This window comes from Podarcis melisellensis, assembly GCF_964234715.1.
Source record: "Podarcis melisellensis genome assembly, chromosome: 8".
Lineage (NCBI taxonomy): Eukaryota > Metazoa > Chordata > Lepidosauria > Squamata > Lacertidae > Podarcis > Podarcis melisellensis.
In genome coordinates this window covers 67,788,608-67,814,823 of record NC_138540.1, presented here as the reverse complement: position 1 = coordinate 67,814,823, position 26,216 = coordinate 67,788,608, and the positions used below count along the sequence as shown (strand labels likewise).

General features: G+C 40.6%; 1 protein-coding gene across 35 annotated transcripts in view; it reads right to left on the bottom strand.

Moving 5' to 3' along the window:
• The window catches only part of EPB41 (erythrocyte membrane protein band 4.1), a 93,661-nt gene extending 67,575 nt beyond the window's left edge, over positions 1-26,086 (bottom strand). For 31 of the 35 annotated variants that reach the window (XM_081920532.1, XM_081920533.1, XM_081920551.1 and 28 more), the window contains exons 1-2: positions 1,546-1,996; positions 55-291 (exon numbers count right to left, since the gene is read on the bottom strand). In XM_081920532.1, coding sequence (XP_081776658.1) covers positions 55-291; positions 1,546-1,992 — 684 coding nt within the window. In that variant the 5' untranslated portion in view covers positions 1,993-1,996. Of the gene's footprint in view, positions 1-54; positions 292-1,545; positions 1,997-14,690; positions 14,711-25,901 lie in introns of those variants that run through there. The other 4 variants (XM_081920548.1, XM_081920547.1, XM_081920549.1 and 1 more) reach the window with 4 other exon arrangements.
• Between the last annotated feature and the right edge of the window lie 130 nt (positions 26,087-26,216).

Here is a 26,216-nt window from a genome sequence, read left to right as displayed (position 1 = left end):
AGTGTTAAAATCATTTTTCTTTTTAATAATAAAAATAGATAAAGATATGCTTACATCCAGGGAACACTCAAAAATTGTGTCATCCAGCAAAATAATCTTGCAGTGCATGTTGTTTCTGGGCCTTCTGGCTGTTTTCTGAGAACCTTTTAAGTCTTTGTCTGCTTTCACCTTGGTATTCTCCTTTTTTTCGTCCACCTGCTCCCCCTGCTCTCCTTCTTCCTTAATTTCAAGATCTTTATTTTCTGGATCTTGATCTTGATCTTGATCTTCTCTCCTATCTTCCTGAGCAGGCTGAAATTAATGGATAAAAGTTAGCAATTTTGAACCAAAACACAAAAGTGGGTCTATTCTGAGTAAAACATAAATGTTTTCAACCCATAGAGAAAAAATAGGGCACAGCCACAAGGAGAAGCTGAGAAGGTTCTACTTCCATTTTAGCACTTTAGTCTTTCTGTTTTAGTGGGGGACAAGCTAGGTTCATAAGCCATAGTTTTCACTCAGCATACTGTACATGGCCATGACTTCCAAAACTAGCAAACTACAATTAGCACCGTGCCTCCATGTTTTAATCTGCAACCACAGTTTAAAGGATTGGAGACAATTCTAGCCACAGTTTGACAATTCATATACGTTAGAGAAAACCAAGAGATGTTAGGGGTTATTAGCATACAATAGGGGAAGAAGGTGCATAAAGGTCTACAGGATATTCACAAGCCTCCAGATCATGGTTTGGAGGACTGGGGTTGTTGTTTTGCAAGCCTTCAAAAGTTTCTTTAATGCTTTTTATATTTTTAAAATTCATACATATAATTGGAAACTGGGAAAGAGCATAAAATGTCAAAAGCTGGTTATATAGGTAATGTTGTATAAATTTCCTTTTATTAAGCTACTTTGAGATTTTTGATTAAGTGGTATATAAATCTAACAAAATAAATAATTATATAAACTAGAACCTGCTGAAGTGCTTACCTTAATCTTTGGAACGTATTACAATTTGCAATAGATTAAACCTCTTACCAATTAGATACTAAAGGTTGTATCTAACATTAGCCATATTTAAATAGACCCACTGAAATTAATGAACATGACTAACTTGGGTTCATTAATTTCAATGGGTTTACTTCAACTAGAGCTTACCTGGATACAACTCTTGAGGCTGCAGTTCTAGTCATATTTACTTATTAAAATCACAAGTGTATGAGCAGGCTGCACACGTCAGCATGTTCTTGAATGTCTATTAATCAAGTTAAAGGTAAAGGTACCCCTGACCATTAGGTCCAGTTACAGATAACTCGGGTTGAGGCGCTCATCTCGCTCTATAGGCCAAGGGAGCCAGCATTTGTCCGCAGACAGCTTCTGGGTCATGTGGCCAGCATGACTAAGCTGCTTCTGGCAAACCAGAGTAACACATGGAAACACCATTTACCTTCCCACCAGAGTGCTACTTATTTATCTACTTGCACTTGACGTGCTTTCAAGCTGCTAGGTGGGCAGGAGCTGGGACCGAACAACGGGAGACAGAAAACTTGTTTGTGTCATATTTACCTGTGTTTCTGCACTGCTCAATGAGTGAAGATCTAAAGATGGGTCAGTCCTGAGCTCAGGTTCAGGAGCTGCTATTGGGGCTTTCAGCAGAATCTCCTCATTGAGGTCGAGGTCTGTCTCTTCCTGGCCTCCTTCACCAAGATCCTTTGTTTCTGCCTCGTTACCTTCTTCCTCAGAGACCTGAGATTTGGGCCTCTTGAGGAATGATGAAAACAGGCGTGACAGGCCCCGACTTTCAGAAGTGCGCTCTTTGTTCTTGCTCTGGTCCTCTCGTGTAGGCGTGTCACCATTGGATGCTTTTAGCTTCTTCTTTGACTGATTATCCCCCTCAGGTGCTTTCTCCAAGAAAGCTTCCTGTGTTCCTGTTTCAGCAGCTACCTCCTCCTCTTTTGGCGGCTGCTGCTTGGGAGTCTCAGCCTCTGCCACTAAACTCTTTTCAGTTGTCATGTTTCTGTTGACAGAAATGTATAAGAAACTTAACTGAATAAATGCTATGTAATCACAAAACCACTGCAAACTGATCACAAAGCTCCAAAGGTAACAAGGACCACTTATAGGGTGCTCCTGGTGTCCGCTTATCGAAGCTGCAATTATTAATGGGAGCAGCAATTCTGGTTGTTAGAAATTATTTTCACATACAAGTATAGCCTTGCATGCAGGTGCACACTGTTATGCTATATAAACATCTAGCTAGTTTTGTTACTTCAAGAATGTCTAGAATTATGATTCACAATTATGATCACAGAAGGAGAACAAAGGCAGATGACCAAATCTGCCAAACTGGGTGCTAAATTACAATCAACAGCACATAAACTGTGTGAAATAAATAAATAAAATGTTGTCATCTTAGAAATCAATATTAGAATGCCAATATTAGAACTAGCCTACTGCACAGCAGGTATTTGTTGTTGTGGAACTGTTCTTGCCAAATGCTCAGGGACTCAGAGCTCTCAGAGAGCATTCACACTACCTCAAACACACTTTCGACTATACTGCATTGTCCCTCTCCTAAGACAGAACAAATGCAGTTCCACACAGAAGTGAATGACCTTTCTGGTCCAGTAGGCCAGACCCTTAACTGTCCCCATCCTGAAGGCCAAGTCTGACAGGTGGGTAGGCGTGACAATCACCTGTTCATCACTATTTCACTGCAAACATTCCCCACAAGTAATTGATGGCACATTACAACCCTAGTTAAATTCAAATATTGGTAGAGAAGAGTTTTTTAACCTCTTTATACTTTCATCCAAAATGCAGGGGGCATCAGCATGGTGCAGGTGCACATGTGCCTACGGAGGCCTTTCCTGGCAACAACAGGGTCACACACCCCCCCAAACAGACTTAAAACAAGAATTCTTTTGCAGCAAATAGAACAGGATACTACAGTATGTGTCTAGTTACAGGTTGTGTATATGGTCCTTTGTAAACTGCTTTGTGGTTTTTTGAAACAAGTGATATATAAATTTTATGAAACAAAAAAATAGAAATAATAAATTAGTTTCTGGGCCTTAAAAATGGTGCCAATCTGCCCAAATGCATTGTGACTGATCAGAGTAATTTGTCCAAATTTTGGTGATCTGTTTGAAAAATGACCACCCCTAATTTTTAACTATAGGCTGATTCAGACATAACCTGGGTCATACATAACGCTGATCCAGTAAACTATGTATTAGCAGATCAGGAGCAAAATGTTTGCTTGAACATTACTTCCTCAGGCCTCAGTTTTCCTAGTTTCTGAAACCATAACACATAATATAAAAGTCTCTTCAGCTCCTGTTATTTTGTTTACATAGATTTCTACCCTATCCTAAGGACATCCAGTGAATTTCATAGATCTGAACCCAGACCTCCAAATCCAACGGTATATTAATTCAAAAGCTAGTGTCATTGCTCTATAGAATTTCATGCAATAACATTTCTAGAGGTTAAGTGAAAAACGCACTTTCATTGCAAAATCATTTGTGCCTTTGAGCAATTTGACTTGATCCAGACACACTAAACAGCTGAAATCTGCCATTCTGCTTGTGCAAGGCTATCCTTGCATTTCAAGAGAGCAGGGAAAGAGTGCATCTTTCACATTTCTGAAGTGAATGTTTTCTGTTAAAGGGCAGTTAGTTCATGTAATCAGTGACACAATGTTTAGCATGGCTGCTGAGAAAGATAAGAGTCACATGTGAATTATAAACACTTATCATTTATATAGTGCATGTTAGGTTCCCAGGACTTCCCATACATTATCTTAGTAATCTTCACAACACGGGCCCCAATGGACTCAGCAGGACTTGCTTCTGTAAGTTACTGCTAACGAAACAAGGGCAAGGCAGCATAAAGCCAGCATGCATTTTAGTTTAAACTTAAATGTGGATATTTTTCATTCAATTTCTATGTAAGAAACACATCTGAAATTCCTCCTAAATTAAATAGAGAAATGTAATTATTTCAGTACATCAGGCATGTTGAAGAGGTTGATCGCGATTGCCCAGTTGATCGCAGGGGTATCAGGCGTATCTTAGATCTCTCCCAAAAAAGCACAACAACTTAAACACCCCCCCCAAAAAAGCTCAACAACTCTTGGGTAGATCACAGCTGGTCTTTTTGTACTGTGAGTAGATCGCAGTCTCTTGGGAGTTGGACATGCCTGCAGTACATGATACCCTTTACCCTGTATAATCCAAACCCATCACTTGATATCATTGAGTGGAGCACTAATAGTGGCTCCCCTTTGAGCCAAAATCACAATTTATGTCAATGAAGAGTCGTGTCTTCAGTGTTCTGTTCTGGAGACAACTTCATGGAACTCCATACCACAGGAAGTTATAAACAGGCACCATTCCTACTGAGTTTCAGACACCTGGTATCCTGGTTTTCTCTGTTAGATGGAGAACTTGAACCCACAGCTCTAGTTCTGCTTCTCAGATGGTTTCCTTTTTGAGATTGTAAATTCTTGAGGTTTTACATTTTGTAGGTTTAATTTATATTTTACATTTTATTGCTGTAAGCTGCTTTGTGACCTTTATGGTGAAAAGCAGGGTATAAAATTTAAAAGAAATATAATACCTGTTTGCTGAAATTGGAAAATCACCATTTGCAGTATTTCACCATATAATAAGACAGCTTTTCAACTAGTTCAAGTTCAGAGTCCATTCTTTACACCAGTAAAAATTATCCAGCCATCCCCGACTACTCTGGTAGCCAATATTCATTTTCAAATGGTATAAAGTTAAAGTCTCTTGACCATACACCTCTGAAGAAAAGTGCTTGGAAAAATAAATAAGGCTGTTTCTTATTTATAATTACACCAGATAGTGCAATGAGAACTAACATGGGCTGATGAAAGTATATGAACAAACATTTTCCCACAACCTGCTGCCCTTCTGATATTTTGAGCTACAATTCCCATCAGCCAATGGCCAGGGATAATATCAGTTGTAGTTCAGCCTGGAGAATCCTGCAAATAATTATACCATCATCATACTGGGCTTCCTGCTATTTAGCTTGTGTGATGGAACTCCATCCTAACTGTAATCAGAGAAATTCCTTTCCTTGATAGTTTTAAACAGGCCTTTAAACCTCACTTTTTGTTGAAGCTGTTAAGAATTATTTTACCTGTCATAAGTTGGATACGCTAGATGGCCACTTTGTTGTCTTGCTGGTCTGTATATTTTTAGGATACTAAATTGATTCTTTAAATGTTGTGATAGGTTGTGTTTATTTTATGGATTTAATAGAATCATGAAATTGTAGAGGAAAGGACCCTCAAGGGTAATCTAGTCCAACCCTCTGCAATGCAGGACACTTTTACCCAACGTAAAACTCAAATCCACGACCCCTAGATTAAAAGTCTCATGCTCTAATGACCAAGCTATCTAAGAGGCAGAGCCTGCTTGCTTGAGTGTCTATTTTATTTGTATACGACATTGGAAGGCGACTACCTGAAAAGCAGTGTAGAAATATTTGAAATGAAGTGAAATAGATATGTTTCCATTCAGCCCTATCATTAGAAAGAATGAGGGGACACAGGCAGCAGATGCTGGGGGTGGGGGGCAGGATTGGCAGACACAAGGCTGTTCCTCCTAAGCCTCCTGGTTCCCTTCGGCTGGAGGATGTTTGTAGGCTGTGTTACCTGTCACACATCACTAGGCTAGTCAGCTGCCCAAAGGTGTCATACACAATACTACACTGCTGCCAGTACTGAAATAAGATTCAGCTGCTATTCTAGTCTGTCTGAACTTAAGAGTGGTAAGGGTCTTAAGAGTGGTATCTTGTCCTTCGCCTCTGAAAGCAAAATGTCTTGGACTGGTCCTACCATTCAGCAATGTGAGAAACAGAACTATACTTTGGGCTGAATGCCAAAACGACCTGCTTTGATACCGAATTCTATCCAATCAACTGGGGAAAATACAAACAAAACCATCATGCTTTAGAAATCTTTCCAATCTACCACTCATGGCTTTGAAGTGGGGAATGAGGTATTAGTTTATGTGCAACTGCAGCCCTAATTGCTATTTCTACAAAGTAAGCAAGACACGCCCTTAAAAAAAGCCATTTCCAGTTTTAAAAAGTAAACTTGGGACAACAAAGATTGTCGCAGGACTGACTGTTTATACTGGCCTGTTGTATTCACAGGATATACAATTCATAGCTGGGGTTTGCTTAGATAAATTAATGTCTCTAAGTCTTCCTGGGAATAACAATACTTTTTACAGGGAAGCCCTAGTAGCATCAGCCAAATAAGCTTAGCAGGAAAAACAAGAGGATGCAGAGATGGGCACATACAAGCAGTTCCTTTTCCTCTTTATCTCCTTTGCTCCTTCATTGTGTTCTTATTCTGTTTTTAGACCCCCTAAGTATGATCAACTGGAGTCTTTTTTTCTCTCTCCTTTCAAATGAAACTTGGCAGCCTTAGCAGGATGTAAAACAAAGCACCTTTTAATTTTAAAAGCATAATTATTTTTTAAAAAATTAACGGGATATTTTTTTTTAAAAAAAACAACTAAATAAACAACGAGATGGAGCCAAACATGCCCCTCTGCTCATAGAAAGCTCTTCTGCTTATGAAAAAGTTTTATAGCTAACACTAGTGCCTTGTGTGAGAAAAGTTAAACTAAATGCAATTTCCTGCACAAGCAGAAACATGAGATCTGTTACAGAACCTATTATAGCACTACACAAATTCTTAAGCGTTTGCAAAACAGGCCAGTGGCTATATTCCTTCCGTTCATGGTTTTTTGTATCCAACCCTATAATCTGTCTCCAAAACATTATTACCACTATAAATGTCACACACATACAAAAATCCAACCTCAAAGTCAACCAAGTTCGGTCTAGTTCAGTAATTCAACAGCAGCCAATGGGGTACAGTGGGGGCAGAAAAATGAATAGCAGGATATCTTAGGGAAAGTAGCAATAAGCACACAGAAAATGTAAATAACTTAACCCAAACTTCATAGTAGATGGGGGAGGAGTTAATCTGCTTTCTAAGTGAAAGGCAGAATGCTGGAGAGTTGCTTCTGTGGTGAGTATGAATGCAGTTCAGAAACAAATCTCTAGGATGGCTTCTTGGTCATTTTGCTTTACATTGTTTGGTTTGATTTACCATACTCCTCTCTTATATTAACATTATGTTCACCACTCTGAGAGCCTTCGAGTCATATAAGGTAAAGGTAAAGGGACCCCTGATCATTAGGTCCAGTCGTGACCAACTCTGGGGTTGCGGCGCTCATCTCACTTTATTGGCCGAGGGAGCCAGCGTGCAGCTTCCGGGTCATATGGCCAGCATGACTAAGCCGCTTCTGGCGAACCAGAACAGCGCATGGAAATGCCGTTTACCTTCCCGCCGGAGCGGTACCTATTTATCTACTTACACTTTTGACGTGCTTTTGAACTGCTGGGTTGGCAGAAGCAGGGACCGAGCAACAGGAGCTCACCCCATCGCGGGGATTCAAACCGCCAACCTTCCAATCAGCAAGCCCTAGGCTCTGTGGTTTAACCCACAGCGCCACCCGCATCCCTAATTGAGTCATATAGCAGTGTACAAAAATATCATAATGTAGCATAATATAACAACCTGAATGGGATGTTGTAGTAATATGGAAAAAACAAAAAGACTCATCACATTTTCACATGGAACCCTTTGTTATTCAGCAGAGGCTACCAGGCAAGGGACCGTTTATGAGCACCACTGTTTAAAAACTGTGGGAAAATTAAATACTTTCAGCTTGTTTGTGACTGAAAATAATTTTTAAAACATATGCAATATAAATTGTTTATCTGTTGATAACTGTGAGGCATAATCAAGCCAACTTCAGCACTTTTAGGTCTCACTGATTTCAAACAGTGAAGTCACATATTTCACATATTTAACTAAGCCGTCTTTCTAGAACATCATGAAGCAGCAGCTTTAGACAAGATTTAGATTTATACAAACATTCAATTGTCTGTTCAGCCATGAACTTACTGGAAAGCGACTTTCCGTTTCAGTTCCTCATTTGTAATCTAGTACCTCATAATGTCACTGGAGGATGAGTGGTAGGGCTTGATAATCTCACCTGCTCCTCTTGCCAGCTTCAGAGGCCAAGATGAGTCTGAAGCCAGAGCTACAGAAGCAGGCTGTATTCTGAGCTTGGATAACCTATCAGGCACAGAAGCAGAGCAGGCTCAGAGCTAAAGGAGGGAGGTGGATGCTTGCACAACTGAGGGGCACTCCAAGCTCAGAGCACCAGTTGGGTTCAGAGACAACTCAAGCTTTTCTGCCTGCCTGCGCCAACTCTGAGTTATTGGGGAAGGACTTATTTTCTACCCTCCTCCCAGTTCCAAGGTTAGAGCTCAGAAGAGGATGAGTTATTTATTGCTTTCACTTCATTCTGCATATGAGAAAAAGGAGAGAATATCAGGAAGAATAACCCATTTTCTTTTAAATGTTCATACTCTGAGTATATCCAAGTCTTTTCCATTCTTGAGCTACATTCTTGCATTAATACATTATTATTAATCAGAGACTGGAGTTATTTGTTAAATCTGTGAATTTCGCTTGGATCTAGGAATCATAGAATTGTAGAATGCTTTTCATTAGTAAAAAAATTAATAGTTTCCATATCAATCTGTGAGGAATACTTTTAAACATTACAATAACCCATGATGCTTGTGGTAGTACATATACTGAACACTTCTTTTGTTCCCCAATTATGATAGACTCTGCACAGTATTAGAAACTGAGATACGAAAGCTAGGAGCTAAATGACACCTTAAACCTAGATTATGGGCACAAGAAAGGAATGTCTAGGCACGCTTTTTATAACAAAAATACAAAGCTGAAAATGAATGAACTGCACTAAATAATCCTATGTTCATTTTGCACATGGTCTAGTCCTCCCCTTGCCCACCCCCTAATATTCTTTAAAAGTCTCTTCTATAGTCTTCAGAGTGTGGCTGGAAGTGGGGAGGCAGAAAAAGGTCCTCCTTCCCTTCCACTCTGCAGTTTTAATCTGAAATCTTAGGAGCAGTATTGCGTCCAGAGCTCAGAAACTGCTCACGCTAATGAAATTCCCTGTCGCAAATGTGCCTAGAACAATGGGAGTTTTGAACACTAACTCTGCAACCAGCCCATGGAGATGCAATACTATTGGCAGGAGTCTCTGGTTTTCCTGTATACCTTAAAGAAGTACATCAAATTTGTGACCTAGTGTGTCACAAATAGATCACTGTCAGCACAGGTGCGCACCAGCACGAAAGCTATTTCCTTTGGAATAGGGATAGGCAGAAGACTGTGCAACAGTTATGCACATAATGTATACATATGTGTAAAATAAGTGAGGGCCACTGTCCTTTTTACATCTATATTCTTCTTTTCCTGCAAGAAGCTTAAAAAAATGTACATTATTCTGGCCCTATGTTTTATCCCCACAACCCCATGAGGTAAGTTAGGCTGAGAGAGAGTGATGGCTAAAGATGAGCTTCATGGCTGAGTAGGGCTATGAATGTGGGCTTCCCCAATCTGCTCAACACTCCACCTATTAAAAGAACAGGAACCTGTGGCCATCCAAATGTCGCTGAACTACAACTCCCAACATCTGTGACCATTGGCCACAGATGGCTGGCTGAGACTGATGGGAGTTGCAAGTTCAGATACTTTTACAGACTCACAGGTTCCCCACCTCTGCACAAGAGAATAGGCTGCTATTATCTACCTAGGATATTTAAATTCTTTCCTCAAGCCAGTTATCTCAACATGCAACAAGGAACAAATATCTCATTGCATGATTTTTTAAAACAGCCGGCAATAAGTGTTTATGTATTATGAGCTTGTTCTGTATTATATTATATTGGATAAAACACTTAAAGCAGTCAAAATCATATTCTCTTGTTTCTGATGTATATGGTGACTTTAAACACCCTAAGAAGCTATTAGCTTTTTAACATTGCCATTATTATCTAACAACCCTTTCAACTGAGTAGTTAAGCATATCTAGGATGGAAAAAGTGCTTCTGATAGCTCTCTGTGATCCTGCCAAAGCCCTGGTCTTGCTGTGGAAGATGCTGAGTACAACCAATACAATTGCTCCGAAGCACCCTCTCCAATACAGGAAAAAAATGTTTTAGCCCTATAGTATACTGGGGATCTGCATTCTATGAAACCAGCTGGAAGACAGCAGGAAAACAGGTGACAAAAGTCCTGCTGTGAAGCTGGCTGAACGTGAATTGTGCCTATTTGATGGTGAAAGCAGCAAAAAGGAAATATTTTGCTACCTCCATCACATCTTTAATGAATCATCCAGCAGAGATTTCAGGTCCATGAATTGTTGACATGTGTATCAGTGGACAGTGTCCAGGGCACCTCAGAGACCTGCTGTGATTTGCTTGCTAGCCACTCTGATGACAAATTTGTCTACCTCCATAGCAGACTTGACACCACAGTTGACACAGCTCCAATTAAGCAATTCTGCTACCTAGCAGAGTTCAGAATGCATGTACATGCAAGGCCCGATACAGCTTGTTATCAGGTTACTTGAGAGACCATGTTACCCCCTTACATACTCAGTACATTCTGCCAGAGACTCTCCTTGAAGTCCCTAAAATATCAGACACCTGCTGTACAGCAACTTAGAGCAGGGTTTTCTGTGGGGCTGCCTGTGTTTCGAGATGTGTTTTGAGATCTGTGTTCAGATGCTCACTATTTGTAGGTCCAGTTTTTGGAAACAGTTGAAGAATTTAGGGGGAAATTAGTCCACATTTCAATTAAAAATAATTTCCAAAATTCATATCAAGAATAAAAACAAGAATATCCAACAACAAACAAAATAGGATAGACGGCATTAATGCAGGGAAAATTAGGACCAACAATAATACCTGAAATCAACAAAGACCAATTTTGTTGTCTTGTGGTGTGCAAATTGATGTATTCAGTGATTTAAGTCGTTCAGTACTCAACTCGCATTTACATTATCAATGTAATGCCTCAATTCAGAATAGGTTATAATTTACTCAGACTAATCTGTAAATTTCCATGTTCAATTTGAACTTCTGAAGTCTGATCCCCTTTCTTTCATCAGTCAAACCACACAGTCCTCCCCACCTCACCTTATAAATGGGCTTATTTTCTCTTTGTTCTTGCCATTAATATTGGATTTCCCTCTTCCTTTTGTCCAGAACTTCTTTTCCAATAGATATCCAGCTGATAAAGATTTCCCCAATGTATCCCTGGTCCCAACCAGCTGCCCGATTAAGCTTCTGTTTCATTTTGTATTAAAAACACTCAACTGGGAAATACTTAATATCCCTGATTCCATTTAGGAGAACCTCCAACGCAGATGTTGCTAGGAAGACAGCAGGGGGGCATATGCTATGAAAACCTGGGCCAGTTTTAAAGCAATCTTTTGATTTCCCCCTTCTCTCTGTTGTGCTAAATACAGGCTTCTTTTAGAACTCTCAGACACAAGACAATCAGTCTGCAATTTTCAGTTTTCATTTTCAAAGACAGCCTGTGTGTGTGTGTTTACTTAGAAGTAAATCCCACTGTGTCCAGTAAGGTTCACTCCCAAATAACTGTTCAGTCTTACTGCAGCTTAAATGATTCCCAAGATGCTAATTCAAACAGGAAACTATATTAAGTAAAAGACAAAACCATCACAATACAGTGGTACCTCTGGATACGAACAGGATCCGTTCCAGAAGCAAACGTAACTAGCGGCGGCACGTCTGTGCAAGCACGCGTCGCTTTTCGCCGCTTCTGCGCATGTGTGTGACGTCATTTTGAGTGTCTGCGCATGCGCAAGCAGCGAAAGCCGGAAGTAACACATTACTTCCGGGTTGCCGCAGAGCACAACTCAAACACGCTCAACCCGAAGCGCATTCAACCCGAGGTATGACTGTATAGCTAATGTTAAAAACAAAGTAAAAAAGGGGCGGGTTATACAATGTAAACACTGACTGGGCAAGATCCACAATAGCGTTAAGCATGCATCTGTTCATGCCACAGAGATTCTCCTCTCCCCTGTACCCCCAAAATCTACTTCAGGAGTCAGTGAAATTTCCAGAGCAGAATGGAGGGGTGCAGGGACTAGGGTGGGGAAAAGAGAAACAAAAGGTTTCACTTGTGCAAGCAGATTTCCATTGCAGAAATGAGTGAACATCACTGAATGTCATCCACTATGGCCAAGTTCAGATATCATTTTCCGTATTTTGATGGAACTATTAGGAATAATCAGTGTTTCCAGATTTAAGCTACTGTTTCATGTTAAGTGTCTTAGGTTTCAACCCACTTCTCAATGAAATTCAGGACAAAACTGACTGATTTTAGCTGATCTTATTTACCTTTTGTAGGGCAAAACTAGACATTATATGGAAGACCAGTGTAAAATTCACTTTATTTTACTTCATTATGTTTTATGATTAGCATCCAAAGGAGGTTATGATTTGGTCAGAGAAGTGCTGAAGGGGATTTTTTTCTGATCACAGTCAATCTCCCAACCTGCTTTTCCACCTGCAGAGAAAAAGATACCATCTTGCTCCCATTGCAATGGAAAAGCAGTTGAGAGGCAATTTTGTCTGGTCTGGAAAAAGCAACCCGCAACCATTTCACTGTTTGTGTGATCAAATATGTAGCCTCCCACAAATGTGTTTGGTTTTTTTCCTGTTAAAGAGTCAGGAAACTTTTGTATTATTTTACTTCACAAAATTCACAATAAGTCATTTGCTTCATGCCCTCAATGCACTTTTTAAAAAATTGCTGTTTGCCATTAGAGAGGCATAACAAAGTCCATGGTTTAGAAATATCTTTCTTAGAGTTCTACAGAATTCTTCACCAGGCTGTTATAAACTCAGATATATAAGCTAGGCACCAAATGGTGCCTTAAATATATGATCTGTCACCACAACAGAATGTCTATTTGCCATGGAGTTGAACTAGATAACCCTCAGGGTTATCTTCCAATGCTATGATTCTGTGATCTCAAATGCATTGCTTGACTGTAGCTTGCTCTTACAATAATTCACTTGTCCCAGTATGCTGCAAGCAGAAAAACAGAAATGGAAGTGGTATTAACAATGGACTAAGGCAGAGGTTTTTAAACTATGGGTGCCAACCTAGCACCCAGAAAACTCCATGTAGTTGCAAATGGACCTTCTCCAGTAGCAAAACATGCCAGACACCTGGGGAATTTCAAACAATGGTCTTGATGTTATGATGAAGAGTTATGAAGGATTTGAAAGCTTATTCACCATTTTCTGACATTCTGGTTGGACCTAATAGGTAATGCCTCACAATGGATTCTGCAATACTTCCTAATCAACACGGCTTCCTTTGCTTTTATCTGTCTAAGACTCTAAGCAAACAACGCATTAGCCTCCAAACAAGTATTCATCTTCAATTTGCACCCAATAAGTTACATCCAGATCCAAAATAATTCTGATTGTTAAAGGCATAATTCCAAACATATTACCTATTAGCTTCAGCATGTAGATGTAGCTTACAGCAGAACCAACAAGACAATTTTGTAAAAATCCACATTCAGAGTATAAAGGAATAAAAAGCCACACAAATCCGCTTTTCTGCAAACACTGTTGATATCATTGTTAGAGTTAAAACCACAGTGATGAAGCCCCTTTAAACAAATCCAGCATAAAAATGCAGCGCGGGACCAAAAAGCTGGCTATGATCATACTCTGTGCTAGCCAGAAAATGCCTGGTTTCTGCTGATGTAATCAAAACCTTCTTAAAGCCACCCTTTCTGTATTTCCTCAAAAGCAAATTAAAACAAATTTATTTGGTATACTATCATAAGAACTAAGGGATCAGAAGCACTTTCATGAAAAACCCACTTTTTTAAAGTAAACAATTATACCTGATTAGTGAAGTAGGTATATTTCTTATGTGCCAGGTGATTATAACATAGATGACGATCACAAACCTATCAATTGTTCATAAGATAAGCAGTAATCAAAGTCTACAGTCCTTGCTCTTTCACATTGTGAACTTAAATAGCAGTAAGGAGCTATCCGGCAAGCTGCATTAAGTAAGCCTGCAATCCTGAAGTGTAAATCCCACCAAACTTAGTAGGTCAAGCTGCAAGATTCACAACCTGATCCTATAGCACCTTAAAGACCAACTAAGTTAGTTCTTGGTATGAGCTTTCGTGTGCATGCACACTTTTTTTTTTTTTTTTTTTACTATGGCAGACCAACACGGCTACCTATCTGTCACTGGAACCTGATCCTATGTTTACTCAGCAATAAGTTCAATGGAGTTTGTTCCCAAGTAAACATACATATGATGGCAGCCTTGTTTTTTATCAGTTTTACTAGATAAGAAACAGAGAAAAGCAGACTTGATGCTACAAGTCCTATGAAATATCAGAACGAAGCTGATTTCAGAAGCACATGCCTAGCTTTGGCTCACAATACATCATGGCTGGGATCCAAACAGCTACCTGAGGTGAACCCTATGAGTTGTCTGCCCAGTAGTTCCCCAGTACTTTTTCTTCTTTCAACACCAGACCTACAATTTTTTCTCCAAAGTTTGTAGTATCAGAGTGAAGCCAAACATTGATTTTAGTTTTATAAATCTGTCATTTTATCAGAGAAAATCACAAGATAGAAAAAAGTTAGTATTATCAATAGTTTTAACATTTACAGTGCATTTCTATACATGCCTATGTAGAAAGAAGTCCCATTTCATTCAATGGCTCCTACTCCCATGAAACCTTGTCTAGACTTGCAGCCTTACTACAGCAGACTGCAATCTTCATGTAGCAGAATGATGCAAGAAAACAGGATGTAAAAAATACACTTGACCTTCGTAACACTGTACATAGAACACACCCATTTCTGGTGAAGCAGCACAGTTACTTGCAGAAGGAGCATGTTACCAATATAGAGATTTCCTACTGCATAATAAGCAACAGGAGAAATCACTCCCACAAAGGGACATGGGGCAATATTAGCAGGAAAAGGGCATTTCAGTGAACAATTGCATTCACCTTGCTGTCACTTGGACTACTAAGGATGAATTATATTGCCACCAAATTTCTATATGAAAATCACTTCCATGTGCCAATATACATCACTGAGAGCAAGATTACACAAATATGGAAAATCTTCACACACACTAGGACCTACAGGGATATGACTTTAATGTAGACAGATGAATGAATTGGAATAAAGGTGCCAGAGCATACAAAGTTACCCAGTGCATTCCTCAGAGGGTTGAAATAAATGTCTCCCAGATATATTATGACAGAGGTGTGAAGTCTCAGGTGCCGGGGGGGGGGGTGTTGATGCAACCCTTCAGGCTTCTCCATCCAGCCTTCAGGAGCCAGGCTGGAATGTTCCTTAACTATGATAATACTTGTTTGCCTTGATGGAGTTGGGATATATATATTTGTGTGTGTGCAGAAACTTCTAACTTTTGTGTGACTGGATGTAACTTACTATGCAAAAAGCAAAGGGTTACATCCTACCTACTTTTCCCTCTGGCAAATGTCAGTGCTCCCTATCAAAGGTTTATCACGCAAGATTGCAGGCCCTGAGCTGAGAAAGGTTCCTCACTTCTGTATAAGGTTTTTAATATTAGACATACTTGGAGTCTACATGTTAAAATCAAACGATCTAAGTTAATAGATTTCAATGGGTCTACCATGAGTATAACTTAAAATACTGTATCCTGCATCTCTTAAGATAGAATAAAAAATGTCATCATAGAATCATAGTACCGTAGACTTGGAAGGGACTCTGACAGTCATCTAGTCCAACCCCTGCAATGAAGGAATAGCAGCTAAAGAATCCCTGAAAGATGCCCATTAACCTCTGCTTAAAATCAAAACTTAAAAGCTATACTTATTCTCATTCATTGCTGTAACATATACAAATCAAAATTATTCACTCAAAAAAATTGATTCATTCTATTAAAACAAATAAGATAGAAAGCCAAGTAATGAGGTCAACGCAGAATTCTAATCCTCACTGAAAGACAGGTACAACAAGGTAATCCACAACAGAAGTTGAGATGAGACACCATTCGTGGTCATTAATTAGAGCAAATCCACATCCTTTATTAAAATAACATTAACCCTAAGATTTTCTGTTTGGGTGAATATTTTGTAAGTCTGCACAGGGTTGCTGCTATGTCAGTACTTGTGCCAGTGTAAATACCTGGCATCCTGTGGCTTGTACTTTGGACTACCACCCTCCTGTAAGGGTTCCACTTGTCCCACATCTGTTATGACTTAGGAAACTTTCACATTCCGATATATTGTCAGGAAAACACACAAATGAAATAAACTCCCTATTTTTCCCTCCAAGTGATGACAAGCTTAATTGATGCTTTGAGTTAAAACTGTTTCCACAATGAAAACAATTAGATATTGGTAACATGCATTTTCTGTGACTTTAATTATTTGTGCTGCCTCACCAGAAATGAATTCAAACTGGTTTTGGATTATTTATCGACCAGCCCTAGATATCATGGTCAATGATATTGAAAGTCAAAGAGAAATTGAAGAGAATCAGCAGGGTCACACTCACACTATTTCTCTCCTAACACAGGTCATCAAGCAGGGTGATCACAGTATATAGTTTTACTGTCCTGAGGTGGTGGGCCAACATAAAATTGACAACTTGCGACACTGCATTCAGTGAGCCTGAGCATATCCAATTTTTGCTTTGCACAGCAGACCTTAGGAAGAGGTTATAAAACACTAAAAAAAGCATAGATTATTTAGAAACAAATTCCATTCCACACAATGGCACACTGCACAGTAATGTGTTCAGAATGGAAAAGCCAGATTCAAGATTATTGCTCTCCTAGTCTGTCATGGTCACTGCGAATGAGGATGCAGAGGAGAAAATGACACAACAGTGAATGTAGCACAAACTTTTCAGATGATTTGTGTTTTGTGTAAAAACATTTTCCGTAACCTGCTATATTTTAAGTTTATTTGGAAGACTCTGTTTTTATTTCCTCTGCTTTAAGCAGTAAATCATTTCTACTTTGCAAGAAGAGTTAACTCACAAACCATAAAGAACACTACAGACCTAAATACTTTCAGAAAATTAATACTTTGAACACTAATTTCCAAAAGGCAAAATAAGATCTATTTTGCCGAAGCAAAAACACGTGTGACCATGTTAGCAGAAATAATATAAGCAAAGAGACAGGAGACCATATCAGTAAAGCACACAGGGAAAATGTGTGACTGATATGAATGAAACTGATAATATCGAACCATGTAAGACCTGTATCATTAAAAAGAGGCTAAGGAGCAGTGTTAGAAACTGAGATGTGAAAGCTAGGAGCCAAATGGCACCTTAAATCTAGATTATGGGTGCAACAACGAAATGTCAAGGCACACTTTTTATAACAAGAATACAAAGCTGAAAATAAGTGAACTGCACCTAAAATCTTATGTTCATTTTTCACATGGTCTAGTCCTTCCTCTGCCCACCCCACTAATATTCTTAAGAAGTCTCTTCTCCAGTCTTCAGAGAGTAGCTAGAAGTGGGGAGGCAGTAAAAAGTCCTTTCCTTCCACTATGCAGTTTTAATCTGAAATCTTAGGTGCAGTACTGTGCCCAGAGCTCAGAAACTGCTCATGCTAAGGAACTTCCCTGTTGCAAAATGCGACTAGAACAATGGGAGTTTCGAACACTGCTAAGGAGTAAACCCTACACAAATCTGGAGTGGAGTCCCTAAACGGTTGGATGGTGCCAGTGTTCAAAATTAGCCTGGCTATTGACCACGTGACCAAGCCAAAATGCCTGGGAGTCAGGTGTCTATATAATAAGCCCATCAAAAGTAGTAGCCTGCCCTGCTCAAGACCATTAATCTATGGTAGGTTGGCTGTACTGAATTTTCTGCATTTGCCTTCATGTACAGTCATACCTCATGTTATGTTTGCTTCACGTTGAGCATTTTCAGTTTGCATCCCGCAGCGACCTGGAAGTACCAGAAAGGGTTACTTCTGGGTTTCGCCACTTGCACACGTGCAAAATGATGTCACGCACATGTGCAGAAGTGGCGAATCGCAACCTGCACACGCGCAGACACGGGTTGCGTTCCTTTCAGGTTGTGAACGGGACTCCGGAACGGATCCCGTTTGCAACCAGAGGTACCACTGTAATTCCTTCTAGCCCATGGCTACCAGGCTGGTTTCTATCCCAACCCAACCCTTCTGAATGCAAGGTTAAACTTGACAGTCTCAGGTTTTCAAGTAAATGGTAGACTGCAGCCTGCTCATATACTTTTAAGAACAGAAGTCTGGGTTTATCCTATGAATACTAAACACAACAAGGCTGCCTATGTGGATGTTACTATCATGGGGATTTACTGTGCCATAGGCAGTCACTTAAGAGGAAAAACTTCGCTCTTTCACCTCCTCATATGAGCAAAATTTGGCTAAGCAATAGTGCCACTGCACCACAAATGTGCCAGTAGTACATCCATGGTAGACTTCCAACTTTCTCTTAAAAACAACTTGCACAACTGTGATTCCATGGACTAGTAACGGACCACAGATTATACAGCAAAGCAAGAAGGAATTAAACGTATGCAAATCAGCAGCCAATAATTTCTAGGGTAACTCTTTTCCTACTATATCAATAACACAAATGTTATCACATTCTCATTGGAAAGTTTGGCAGCTGCTTGAGTTAGAAAAACTAAGATGGAACCTACAGCCAAATCATGTATATTTTAAAGCCAGTATGTTCTGCTTCTTGTGACACAGGCAACCTAATAAAAGATTTTCCTTGCATTCATAAGAATTCATTCACGTGCTGAACCTACAAGAAGCCCTTTCAATAAATGTCAGCAATATCACATTGCTCTGATTTCCCAACAACAGATGGGAAAAACTATCCATCATGGCATGTGGGAGGGCAAGTACAAAACTTCACAAGATGAAAGAGATGCACATTTACCAGCACAGATGCTTTCCCTATGAACACACAAATGAAGATAGATACACTAATGATATGGTTTTCTATCACAGCCCAATTTTTTTTAAGTTGCCTATCTAAACAAATACAACAGCACTTCCTAGACAGTGTACAGTGGTACCTCAGATTAAGTACTTAATTCGTTCCAGAGGTCCGTACTTAACCTGAAACTGTTATTAACCTGAAGCACCACTTTAGCTAATGGGGCCTCCTGCTGCTGCCGCGTCGCCAAAGCACGATTTCTGTTCTCATCCTGAAGCAAAGTTCTTAACCTGAAGCACTATTTCTGGGTTAGCAGAGTCTGTAACCTGAAGCGTATGTAACCTGAAGCGTATGTAACCTGAGGTACCACTGTATTTGTGGTCAGGCACTCGCTTGTCAAATGACAGATACAATGATTATAATAGTTACAGATTTCACAAAGCCCTGCTTATGAGAATTCCAAAATTTTACTAATGCTTCTTCCTACCCCCAGAACTAGCAAACCCTACCCAAAAAACTAAACAGCTCCTTTAAATGAGAACTAGAACAGCATGAGTTAATATCTGGAAGTTTAATGTGGAACTACTGCTCACAAGATTAAACAGGACAAGCATTAACAACTAATATTATTATCTGGATTAACTACAAGCCATGAACATTCCAATCTAATCCATTTGATAAACAAAGCCAAATCTGTCTGCACTTCAGTGTACTACTCTCTGAAAAGTTTTATAATCTCATCTCCTACTACAACAGTGGTTTCCAAACTGTCGTCTTTCAGGGATTATTTTCCACGCTGGCTTATCTGCCAAGGAACCCCTGAATGATTATTCTGTGAAACAACTATGTTGCAAAAGATTTGGGATATGATCAGATTTTAGCACACACATTCACTTTATGCAGGACACTGGCCAGACAAGTTGAGACTCACCACTACTCCTCATGAACCAAGTGTGTGACCTAAACATACCCAATACAGTACTTATCTCACTGAAGAACTCCAATAGACTTACATAAGTTTGAAAATCTTAAACCAACAATATCTACACAGTGGGTTGTAGCCATTACTAATCCTATTCAGAGTACACCCATTAAAATTGTACTGGGCATGACTACGTTAGGTCCATTAATTTCACAGATGTACTCTATGTAGAACTTAGCTCAAGAGAAAATGTGAACAAATGCACAGTTATTTTATCATATTATTTATGTTTGCACGTTGTTGGAAAAATTAAATAAAAACATTTCTTTTTTAAAAACTTAATTAGGTTAAGTGGGGTGGTTGTTATTCCATGTTATTTTGAAAAATCAATGAAATATATTTAAAAGATACTCCATTGGGTACCTTAGTTAAACTAACTTACAAGCTACTTAAAGGCAGATTCTCCTATGTGAATCTGCCCATCCCCTAAGGTCAAATGATATAACTTTATTGTGCGTTCAACTGATAGCAATGCATGAAGGGGTCTCATATGTGACAGCAGAACTCGCTGCCTCAATAACTTAAAGATTAAGATAATCTATTTTTCCACTGAAGACTTATCACTTTCAGCAAGCTTTAACTCTGTCATTGATTAAGTTAACTATTATTTACTGAACGGTTTCTTAAGCTTTCTCTTATGTTCTTTGCACCTATGTTACTTATTTTATTGTTTTAATAATGTAGTTTAATGTTTTAATTCTGTTGGATTTTGTAAGTAATATTGAGCATCTCTGTAAGGAGAAGAGAAGTGGGATAAAATGTTTAATAGCTGTGATGTCAATCAAAGTGCATATAACAAATTGCTATAAGGAATTCTGCTTATTCTGTGTTTTACAAACAAGTACATAATTTGGAAGAAATGTTTGTGATAATACTGAAAGTACTGCATCCATTCACAAACAGGAAGATTATCTGTGTATAGTTGCATATGTTCTTCACTGAACTATAGCCTTTTTAGATTACTGCTTGTTGAATGTTGCTGTGGTGTCTTAGAAGTAATGAAATTCCAGCAGGGCAAATCAAAATGGCAAAATTCAATGCCACATTCAATGTCACATTCATTTATTGCAAGTAAGACTGAAGATCACTTCACCCTGTTATACAGAGCAGCAAACACAAAACATCAAGCGACACAGCAACAAAAACATAGTATCAAACAATACTTGAATACAAGGGGTTTAAAACGAGTAAGTTATCTTGCTGATGGTTCGAAAACTACAGGAGTCATTTTCCATTACACAATAAGCCACAATTACAGTTCATGAGAGAATTTATCTGACAACTACCTTCCATAACTAAGCCTTTGAAAATGCACTTGCAGTTTGCGGGGGAGGGGGACTTTTCAAATGAGATAAATTCACATGGAACTATAAACAATGATCATCCGCATAACTACAGTATATATTTTGGCTTATATCTAACAAGAGTCCTACAGCCAGGCTGGTATGTTTTTATCGCATACAAGAGTTTAAACTTCATAGCTGAGCACTTTTTAAGTTACGACGTTTCCACAACCAAGGATGTTGTTTTGAATGATTGGATTATCCATGACAAATAGGCACAAATGATTTAAAGTTTGACAACATAAGGGATAAAGTTGTCCTCAGCAATGCCAGGTGGCCTACTGGGCACTACCGCTCAGATTAGATAGTGAACTTCTATCCTCCAATATCACTAAGCGCTCCTCAAGCCGTTCATACAGAAAACCTAACTATTTACAACCCACCATAATAGTCATTCCTGGATGCATAACTCCATCAGCTCAACAGAGATTTGGTAGAAAGCATGCTGTGCGAAGTTTGGCTACATACAATCCTCCAGACTGAGAAAATGATTAAGCTGATATTGAAGCGTAAAGCAGTAGGCACGTCACCAAGAACTGGCGTGACAGCCCAGCCCTTTTTGCACATTGCCCCAGTGTCTATTTTCAGCCATTCAAAATTTAGTGTACATTATAATAATTTATTTGAAGTTTTCAAGTATCTTCATCCATCAGTTTCAACCCCAAAAATCTACTATCAGTCACCTCAGACTGCTTTATAGTCAGATCAGCCAAAGAATGAATGTAGAAAATCTAGTGCCTTAGCAAGAAAACCAACACTTCATTACCCCGCTGGTTTACTCAATGAAGCAATAAAACACAGCATCGTATAACCAATAGATTGAGTTAAAGATTCAGTTACAAGAAGCCACATATAGCTTGACTTTGTACAGTCCAGGTCTCTTTGAGATTGATAAAATGAGTAAGTCTGCAACAAATAAATATGAAATTTAAGGCCCAATATATTTTGACTGTTTACAAAAGGCAAATGAACTGCTTCAATGCATTCAGCAGCTGGAATTCTCTTATTAACACAGGATTACATCATTAAACAAAACTCTGACAGCTGGTACAACTGATAAAGCTGCCAGTGGACTCAAGATAAAGTGGATATTGCTAAAACCCTGAATACTAGATTCCTAGGAGAGAAATTGTATCTGAAAAACCTTTTCTCCACACACCTTTATTTTACAACTTGATACTGCAATACTTCATCACAGTACGTATACATTTGTAATATACAGCCTTTACTACCAGCTTATACAGAAAATTTGAAGTGCAAAATAGATCAGAAAGACTACAGATACATTAAGTTACAGTCTGAGACCTCACACATGTAATCCTTATTACAGCATTCTGTAATATTAATTTTACTGCCATCCATGTTTACTATTTCCAGAACAGCAACTGTGTTAAGTCTATTGCAGCAAAAACAACAAAGATTCCTGTGGTGTCTTAAGGACCTCATACTGCAATACAGTGGATGCTCGGGTTGCAAACATGATCCGTGCGGGATGCACATTCGTAACCCGCAGCGTTTGCAACCCACAGCGGTGCATCTGCGCATGTGCTGGTTGCGATTTGGCGTATGACTGTATAAGCTTTTGTGGGCCAATACCCACTTCACCATATGCTATGTATACATCCATGTGCTGCTTGCTACATGGATGTAGTTAAAACTGCTGCATCAAATTTTGAATGAAAATTTACCGTATTTTTTGCACCATAACACTCACTTTTTTCCTCCTAGAAAGTAAGGGGCAATGTCTGTGTGTGTTATGGAGGGAATGCCTACGGGTGGCGGGGGGGGATCTGCTGCAGTCGTGAGCAGAGGTTCCATGGTTCCCCTTCCTTCCCTCCTCCGTGGCTCACTTTGAAACAGCAAAGCGGGAGAAGAGCCGCTGAGTGGGGAGGAGAGAGGGACAGAGAGCCTGCTTCTTTAAAGGAGCAAAGCGGGAGAGTGTAAGCAGCTCCTGTATGGTTGGTTCTTTAAAGCAAGCAGGCTCTCTGTCCCTCTCTCCTCCGCACTCAGCTCGCTACATAGCAGCAAAGTTTTTCAGCTTGCTAAGCCAGGGATGAGCGGGGAGGAGGAAGAAAAGCAGAGCCTGCTTGCTTTAAAGGAGCAAAGTGGGAGAGGAGCCTTCTCCCCTTATACCCCTCTTCTTCATTATTAGCAGCATCCTTCTCCACCCACCCCACGCGTGCTCCTTGTCCCTTGAGTGCTTTTCCTTCCCATCCCACTTAAAACGTGGTTACAAAGCACGGATCCACATGGATCCTCAGTATTTTTGCACTGGGTCACCCCAAATTCACCATCAGATCACATAGCATGTCCATGGCTACATCTTGCACCAAAAAAATCACGCACCCACTGTTGCCTGGGGCCGCAGTGGTGCAAAAACGTGGTTACAAAGCATGGATCCACATGGATCCTCAGGATTTTTGCATTGGGCTACTCCAAACTCACTGTCAGATCACATGTCTGTCGCCACAGCATGAACCACAAAAATCATACATCCACTTTCGTTTAGAATATTTTTGTTCTTGTTTTCCTCCTCTAAAAACTATGTGCGTGTTATGGTTGGGTGTGTGTTATAGAGCGAAAAATACGGCACTTGAAGCTTTTTAAAAATGTGGTTTGGGTATGTGCAGTCACAACTGGCCACATCGGCAGGCAGGGGCAGGAAGCTGTCACGTAGTTAAGTCTGGTGAGCTCTCTTAGCCACTTTAAAGGCAGTCCTGTGACTTACTTTCAGGTCTATGGGACACACTGGCAGGGTAAGGAGGCCAAGGCCAAGCTGCAGCATTCAGCCCTAGTTGTGAAGGCCAGGAGGAGATGAAGCAGTAAGGCCTCCTTACTTATCTCAAAGGGTGCAGATTAAGCAAAGTGGGTAGACAAAATGCTACCTCTTGCCTTAGGCAGGGTTGGCTCACCCAGTTTATATGCTGTTAATATCCCACTCTCTTTGTTTCCTTCTGCAGACCTTTGGTGTTAAATGAATGAAATGTGACACAGTTCAACGAATATTTGTATCTTGACTCCTTATTTCCCTGTATGGTCAAAATTTGTAGCTCCAAGTTACTACAATTTCAAAGTTGGGGTAAATATCACAGTCTCATCTAAGAAAGACCTACCCATCCTATTTCCCATGGTTGAAAAAAAAACCCACAGGAAATAAACACATTACCCATCAAATATTGCAGCCAGTTCAAATAAAAAAATATCCCAAAGATTTCCCATAACCTTTATTTTAAATGTGAGAGGTAAAAATCATTGGGTGTCCATGAATAGTTTAGCTTTATATCACTTTGAAATTTCGAACTACTTCTGCTACCTACATAATATTCTTTGATGTTCACAGGAGCAAATGCAAAAAAAATTATTCTGAACTGTATTTGGGAAGACGTGTATAAATGCGATCAAAACAAAACAAAAATGAGGAAGATTGAGTGCTCACATCTAACAGTATGTATTGTTTTTAAGGCAGCTACAACGTTCTCTGTAAGCAGGACACACATGTGAACAGCATCTGCTAGCAACAACTGACTGCTCGGACTCCATCTCAATGTTGCAAGCCATCCCCCTCTACCTGAGCTGCTTTGTTTCTCTCCCCTCCCCCTCCTTCCAACGCTTATACAACTGCGGAAGAAGGTCCTCTCTATCCCCCCCACCCCGTTCAGACTCCAACCTGTCACTGCCATATCCTCCTGCCCACCATCATCCTCCTCCTTTCCTGTCATTACGACGACAAAAAAATACCAAAAAAATAGAAGGTTAAAAAATGGGAGGAGGGAAATAAGAGGGAAGAGAGATTTTAATTTAGCGCATCTATATTTTTCTCTCTCTCCGCCCACCCTGCAAGCAAATCTCCAGGAGGAGGAGGAGGAGGGAGAGCAGGACACTAAATGGATGCCATCCCCCCCGATGCTAACCCGCCATCTCTCCTTTTAATTCCTTCCTCTCCCCGCCCCTCACAACCCTTCCCCACCAACAATCCAAGGCGATCTTCTTATGGAGTCACACAGCCTACCCATCCCATAATTCTCCCCATCCCCTGGCAGGGATGATGCGAGGCACACACACAAGCGCGCGCCCGAGCACACAAGCGCGCGCGCGCGCGCGCACACACACACAACACACACGCATACGGTTTTCAAGAGGCGCCGCTAGCGCTAAACGTGGTTTTTCTTCAGCGCCAGGCAGGGATCCAGCCGAGAGAGAGAGAGAGACCACCCCCTTCCCTTCCCTTCCCCGCGCCACATCCCGATGCGCCCCGCTTGGCGCAACGCAGGAGGCTCCCGCTGCGCCTCAGAGCCGCGCGCCGCTATTACCCTTTTCCCCACCATGAGGCTCGCCTGAGGCAAAGGACGGCACCTTAAAATGCGACCCAATTCCTGGGGGCCATAGAGCTCTCTCCCCCCTGAGCCTTCCCCCCCCCACCGCTGCTGCCGCCGCCGCCGCCGCTCGCCACCCCGCTCATTCCCCTCAGCGCTAGCCAACCGTCTCCCTCCACACAAACAAGATACACGCGTCCCTCTCTGAGGTAAAAGCGAAAAAAAAAACAACGGCCGGGAGGCGCGCGCGCGCGCTGTGGAATCTCTCTCTTCCCCCCCCCCGACCCCCACTCCGCTGTTCTCCCCTTACCCCGCCGCTTATGGTCGCCTCACTTGCCTGCCTTCTTCCCCAGCGGCTGATGCTGGGCGCTGATAGTGGTTGCCGAAGGCGCCCAACGAAGGAGGAGAAAAGGAGGCGGGGGGAAAAGAGGGGCCCCAGGTCTCTCTCTCTCTCTCTCCTACAACCACCTCCCGCTCCCCCGCCCCATAACATAGTAGTAAGTTTCTATTGGCCGGGAGAGGAAGGCGGAGCCGCTTTGCTGCTCAGCCATTGGGGGAAGGGAGGGGAGAAGAGAGAGAGTGTGTGCGTGTGGTTATTAAAAGGGAGGGAGAGAGAGAAATGGGG